This window comes from Sesamum indicum, linkage group LG11, assembly GCF_000512975.1.
Source record: "Sesamum indicum cultivar Zhongzhi No. 13 linkage group LG11, S_indicum_v1.0, whole genome shotgun sequence".
NCBI classification, from domain to species: domain Eukaryota; kingdom Viridiplantae; phylum Streptophyta; class Magnoliopsida; order Lamiales; family Pedaliaceae; genus Sesamum; species Sesamum indicum.
The window spans coordinates 1,780,443-1,787,147 of record NC_026155.1 but is presented as its reverse complement, the minus strand read 5'-3'; the positions used below and the strand labels follow the sequence as shown (position 1 = coordinate 1,787,147).

The 6,705-nt window shown below is 40.0% G+C and overlaps 1 protein-coding gene across 2 annotated transcripts; it reads left to right on the top strand.

Annotated features, from left to right (window-relative positions):
- LOC105173213 (cytochrome P450 704C1) lies at positions 2,716-6,235 on the top strand. Of its 2 annotated transcripts, none has more exons than XM_020697832.1 (6): positions 2,716-3,063; positions 3,484-3,699; positions 3,789-4,064; positions 4,161-4,487; positions 5,224-5,427; positions 5,829-6,235. In XM_020697832.1, the coding sequence occupies exons 1-6, from the start codon at positions 2,785-2,787 to the stop codon at positions 6,024-6,026; spliced, it is 1,500 nt and encodes a 499-aa protein (XP_020553491.1). In that variant the 5' UTR covers positions 2,716-2,784; the 3' UTR covers positions 6,027-6,235. The 2 variants fall into 2 exon arrangements, with proteins under 2 accessions (XP_020553491.1, XP_011093193.1); XM_011094891.2 differs by having other exon boundaries at positions 2,719-3,063; positions 3,774-4,064.

Below are 6,705 nucleotides of genomic sequence, written 5' to 3'. Positions count from 1 at the left end.
TTGAACTCATACATGTCGATCTCTGGGGCCCCTTTAAAACTAAAACTCTAAATGGGTGTAATTATTTCCTTACTATTGTTGATGACTTCAGTCGAGCTACATGGACCTTTATGCTTCGTTATAAAACACAAGTTTTGCATACGATAGACCTCTTCCTCAAAATGGTTCATACTCAATTTGAGTCCAAGGTCAAGGTATTGAGATCGGATAATGGGTCGGAATTTATAAGTGGTGTTTTTCAATTTCTTCTTCATTCTCTTGGCATCCTATACCAACGATCCTGTCCACACACACCCCAACAAAACGGCGTGGTGGAAAGGAAACATCGCCACATACTTGATGTAGCACGAGCTTTACTTTTTCAAGCACATCTCCCTTCAACATTCTGGGGGGAATCGATCCTTGCTGCCACTCATTTGATCAATAGATTTCCCACTCATGTCCTAAAGTGGCAATCTCCTTATGAGGTACTCTACCATAAACTCCCTTCTTATTCAAATCTTAGAGTTTTCGGTTGTCTTTGTTTCGCATCTAACACATCACCTTCTAAAAATAAATTTGATGCTCATGCTTGAAAATGTGTTTTTCTTGGTTACAGTCACATGCATAAGGGCTACAAAGTCTTGGACTTGGAATCTAATCTCCTGTTTCATTCCCGTGACGTCGTCTTTAATGAGGATATTTTTCCTTACAATTCCCCTCTGCCTACTTCTGTACATACTCCTCCAGCCCCTGCAACAATATACCTAGATGATGACAGTGACATCCATCAAGATTGTCCTAGTCCTACTCCCTCTGTCATCAGTCCATCTTCGCCACTGCCTACTGCTGGTTCTACTTCCCCACAGCCTCCTGATTCCACTCTAGTCTCTCCATATATTCCTCCTCCACGTTGCTCTCTTCGTTCTACTCAAAAACCAGCTTGGTTGGCTGACTATGTGTGCCATTGTGATACCAAAACTGCTGCTTCTTGTCTCCCTGATCATTTTCAGTTTGCACATATGTCTTTAGTTGCCCTGTTGTCTTCTGTTCAGGAGCCCAGGTGTTATCTCGAAGCCAGTAAAGATGCCAAATGGGTGAACGCCATGAACGAGGAGATTATAGCCTTGGAAGCCAATCATACTTGGGACCTCGTTTCTCTACCTCCGGGCAAGCGAGCCATTGGTTGTCGCTGGTTTTCCAAGCTGAAACTTAACCCAGATGGAAGCGTTCAACGTCACAAAGCTCGCTTGGTGGCTAAAGGTTACAACCAAATCGAAGGCGTCGACTTCTTTGATAGTTTTTCTCCGGTGGCCAAGACTGTGACCGTGCATATTTTCTTGGCTGTGGTTGTAGCTCATGGTTGGCCTTTATGGCAATTAGACATCAATAATGCGTTTTTATATGGCCATCTCGATGAGGAAGTCTACATGTTACCTCCTGAAGGCTATTCCTTACCTGCCCCACACCTGGTTTGTAAACTGGCTCGCTCTCTTTATGGCTTGAAGCAAGCCTCTCGACAATGGAACATTGAACTCACCGCTAAGCTTGAAGATTTTGGATACGTGCAGTGCCCACATGATCATTGCCTGTTCTTGAAGATTACTTCCACATGTTTTGTTGCCTTACTAATCTATGTTGATGACATTTTATTAACAGGTGATTCTGCTGCTGAGATTACAGCCTTGAAAGATTACTTGCACTCCCTCTTCACCATCAAGGATTTGGGATATGCTAAGTATTTTTTGGGGCTGGAGTTTGCTCGCTCCTCTCACGGACTTCTTGTCACACAACACAAGTATCTCACAGACATCATCACTGATGCCCGTTTGCAGGATGCGAGGGTCGCTTCTACACCTCTACCATCGGGTCTTAAGCTCACTGATGATGATGGATCTTTATTGTCTGATCCCAGTTTGTACAGGCGCTTGGTGGGTCGCCTCTTGTACCTCGGCTTCACGCGACCCGATATCTCCTTCGCCCTTCAACAACTCTCTCAGTTCCTTCAGCATCCAAGGTCCTCCCATTGGGATGCTGCGCTCCACGTCCTCCGCTATCTCAAAGGCACACCATCTTTGGGTCTTTTCTTCTCCTCCTGCAATTCTCTTCAGCCTACTGTGTACACAGACGCCTCTTGGGCCTCATGTCCCGACTCCCGCCATTCTATCACAGGGTATTGCATCTTCTTGGGTTCCTCCATCACTTCCTGGAAGACCAAGAAGCAGACGACCGTTTCTCGTTCCTCCACCGAGGCTGAATATCGCAGCTTTTAGGCCCAAATCCCCAAAGTCTAGAACCCTCAAACACTAATCGTGATTTGGGCAAGTATGAATTTTTCAATCTGTATTGCGAGGAGTCCATGATGATAAAAATGAAAGCTTAAATCCACTATTACGAAGAATGGAGACTAGGCTTTTGAGGAGTTTTGAGAATGATAAATTATTTTTTCACAATTATTTCTCAAGTAAATCTTGAAACTTGAACAAAAATGGTGAAAATTGATGTTTTTATTAATTTCATGAAGCATCCAAGCTCCAAGGTGGAAAAAATGAGGTTTGTCCCTCCAATGCTGCCTCCTTCAATTTTAATGGCAGGGACAAAAATTGTCCAAAAAGTATCTGTTTGATGACTAATATTGTCAAGTTAAAAAAATTTAAGGACTAAAACTAAATAAGTGGTTAAGTATAGGGACCAAAATGATAATTCTTCGAAATTTGCTCTTGGTAAAGCAAATTAAGTTTCATCTTCATCTCCAGTACTGTAGTAAGTTCTCTCCTTAACAACTTTGTCCTCCGTCAAGCTTCCATGGCAATAATCATTCTCTGCGTTATCTTCTCCATCATCTCCATTCAACTGCTCGCGCGGAAACTGCAGCAGAAGCAGGGGAAGAAAACGTACCATCCAATTGGCGGCACCGTATTCCATCAGCTCGTCAACTTCAATAGGCTGCACGATTACATGACTGATCTTGCTGGGAAGCACAAGACTTACAGATTGATCGGCCCTTTTCGGAGTGAGGTTTATACCTCGGATCCGGCTAATGTTGAGTATATGCTGAAAACGAACTTTGAGAATTATGGCAAGGTATGTAGGGAGGGGCTGCTGTTAATTTCTTGAAATTTATTTTTTATTGTCGTAGTATGTGGAAAATAATGGTGCTAATTCTTGAAGTTTTTCCAGTACAGATGGTGAACTCCAGTTAATAAAACAGAACTAAAAAGAAAATTAAAAAGATTTAAGATCAAAATGTTATTCTAAAAAGTCAAAATACGAAAACGTCAAATGGCCTGAGTTACGAGACTAAAAAAGCATTTAATCCAAGAATTTAATGCATATAAAAAACTCTTCTTGAAAAAGAATTCAGAAAAGAGGACTTTGTTTGTTGAGAGCTAATTAGGTTGCAGTATATGTGAAGTAGGTGATTTTCTAAGCATTTTTTAAAGGAATCCTCCATATTGACTGATTGCAATAGCTTGAAACTTTTGTAGTTAATGATCTTGGCAGGGATGGTACAACTATAGCATTCTAAAGGATCTGTTAGGTGATGGAATTTTCACAGTTGATGGTGAGAAGTGGAGGGAGCAGAGAAAAGTGTCGAGCTATGAGTTCTCGACAAGGGTATTGAGGGATTTTAGTAGTGTGATTTTCAGAGATAATGTCGTAAAGCTTACCAGAATAGTGTCTGAAGCTGCAATCTCCAATGAGCCAATGGATATCCAAGTGAGTTTCTCCAGCTTCTTCAGACAAAATTTTCCCATCATCTTAGGGAGGAGACTGATAATAATGCAATGCAGGACCTTTTCATGAAGGCGACTTTAGATTCGATATTCAGAGTTGCATTTGGAGTTGATTTAGACACTATGTGTGGTTCGAACGAAGAAGGTGCAAAATTTAGCAATGCTTTTGATGATGCGAGTGCATTGACTCTGTGGAGGTACGTGGATATTCTGTGGAAGATAAAGAGAACTTTCGGTATTGGTTCAGAAGCAAAATTGAAGAAAACTCTCAGAGTGATTGATGAATTTGTGTACAAGTTGATCTCTAGTAAAAGTGAAAAAATGCATGAGTCGCCGGATGATTCAACTGTAGGTGAATTTCCTAACAACTTCCTTTTTTGACAGCTAAATGTAGACGATGGCTTAGCCTTTTCTTCCTTTTTTTTTTTTGGGTGTGTCTGCCAGCTCCAGTTGAAAAAAGAAGACATCTTGTCAAGGTTTTTGCAGTTCCAAGAGACAGATCCTAAGTACCTGAGAGATATCATATTGAATTTCATAATTGCTGGGAAGGACACAACAGCAACAACTATTTCCTGGTTTATTTACATGCTCTGCAAGCATCCTCTTGTACAGGACAAAGTGGCAAAAGAGATAAAAGATGTGACAGACTCAAAAGAGGTGGTAAGTATTTCAGAGTTTGCTGCTAGCGTGAGTGAAGAAAATCTGGAGAAGATGCATTACCTTCACGCTGCGTTGACCGAGACCCTGAGGCTCTATCCAGCTGTGCCAGTGGTAAGCAAGAGTTTTTGTTCGCATGCTATTATGGGACAACTATTATAAAGAACAAAAATATGTCGTACAAATTTTTCAGACGAATTCCTGATATTGCAATGACTCTTATCAGAAAATGTCTTGAACAAGGTTCGCTATGTGTTCATTCTTCATATAAATGCTGTGGACTAGTTACTTTTGAACTTCGGCTCTCAACAGACAACTGAACTCAGTTAAATAAAATGATTCAGTGTTTGGCTTGTACAGAGGCATACATGTGACTGGTTGTTCCCTAATGGAGGACTTCAAGAGTAACTGCACACCGTTCTGACACTTATTTTCGTTTATTAACTCTTTCTGTCTATTTTCCATGATTCAGAAATCATCTAAACGAGGTGCTTGGTGATGACTGATTCCCTATTTCACATGAAAATGATCTTCACAATAAAGCTGTTATAGGCGTGTTTGAACCTTTTTGCTCGGTAGGAACAGTTGAAGACTGGTCAGATTGTAAGTCTGATGCTGGCTGTTATCTGTGGCTTCAATAGCAATAGGTCTTGAGTAAGTCTGGTTACTAGTTTAGCCCTGTCAAGGCCTCAGTCAAGAAAAATTCAACCTACATGATCATGTTAATTTTCTTTGAAATTATTCATGTCCTCAACTTTTCAGGTGTTTTCCAGCATAGCAGATAAGATTCTTGCATTATTTTCCATCAGATGCTAATCCATAATTATGAATGTCCTTATGTCATAAATAGGATGCAAAAGTATGCTTGTCTGATGACACAATGCCAGATGGATACAGTGTGAATAAAGGCGATATGGTGGCTTATCAACCGTATGCAATGGGAAGGATGAGATTCATATGGGGTGACGACGCAGAGGACTTCAGACCAGAAAGATGGATCGATGAGAATGGCTGCTTCCAGCAGGAGAGCCCCTACAAATTTACAGCTTTCCAGGTTAGATGGAACATATCAGAGTATAACCTCATTATTCCAGGATTGCTCATGCTATAGTTCTTTAAACTTTGGTTTTAACATGTGAAATGGTACTCTGCCTGATCCCTATTCACCATTTGAAGGTTGAAAAATGCCTTAGAATAAAAATTCTTGCTGAACCATATTCCTGTAACAAATTTCTCAGAGTTTTTTCACATAATAAAATGAGCTTAAGGCTCTTGTTATAAATAAGATTGTAATTACTGATTTTTACCTCCTCCCTTCTGGAAATCATAGAATCTTATCTTAGAAACTGGGGATTAGACACAAAGTAATGATGCCCTTAAGTTTTAAAAATGGAATATTAACATCCCATCACTCAAAGAAACACATATTTTAACTTGAGTTCTTGTGATGAACAGGCCGGGCCTCGGATTTGTTTGGGAAAGGAATTTGCTTACAGGCAGATGAAGATCTTCTCAGCTGTTCTGCTGAGATTCTTTGTCTTTAAATTAAGTCATGAGGGGCAAACGGTGAAGTACAGAACAATGATCAATCTTCACATTGATGGGGGGCTCAGCGTTCGTGCCTTCCACAGATCAGATATGAAGTCGACGTGAACTCATACTGGATTCATCTCTGTTTTGGAGGCTGGAAACGTTGTTGCTCGTGACTATTTCTGAGTTCCAATAATGTATCATGGTCTTATCCATGATGTAATCCATCATTTCACTATTTCAAGTGCGTTGTTGTAAAATGTAATGAACAGAAAAGTTTGCCATGAACACAAAAGGTCTACAATCTAATACGATACCCCTCTTAAGACACATTCTTTTATCACAATTTCTCAATTTGAAACAATTCTGGTATTCCTTATGACAGTATTTCATGATACAATTCAAGAATTCAGCACTTTATGTTACGTCAACATTATATTTTCATTAATATTTCATAACTCTACTTAAGCAATACCAAAATGGGTGGCAGCGATTGGATTTGAATGATAACAATAAAAACTTCTGGGCAGAAATTGGATCAACTAAAAAAAGGAATTAAACAGTAATGATAAGCAACATCCTGAAGGCAACCATACCATATTTTTTGAAAAGTTTACAATGCATATAACAAAACATCCTAAACTATAAACAAGTGGGCAACATGAATGGAAGTGCACTTGAAAAGGTCGATTGGCTTTTGTTCAGACAAGGCACTGGACCCAAATCCTCAGAGTATAACCAGGGGTAACAGGTAGAAAGCATTAGTATGTTACTGAATATAACCCCACCTTTCCGATATTTT

What these genes read in the sequence shown, in the direction of transcription:
- LOC105173213 (XM_011094891.2), top strand. Translation starts at nt 2,785, where the DNA reads ATGGCAATAATCATTCTCTGCGTTATCTTCTCCATCATCTCCATTCAA. An exon ending in ACTTTGAGAATTATGGCAAG is followed by an intron (nt 3,064 to 3,483) that starts GTATGTAGGGAG and finishes TGATCTTGGCAG; the next exon opens with GGATGGTACAACTATAGCAT. An exon ending in ATGAGCCAATGGATATCCAA is followed by an intron (nt 3,700 to 3,773) that starts GTGAGTTTCTCC and finishes AATGCAATGCAG; the next exon opens with GACCTTTTCATGAAGGCGAC.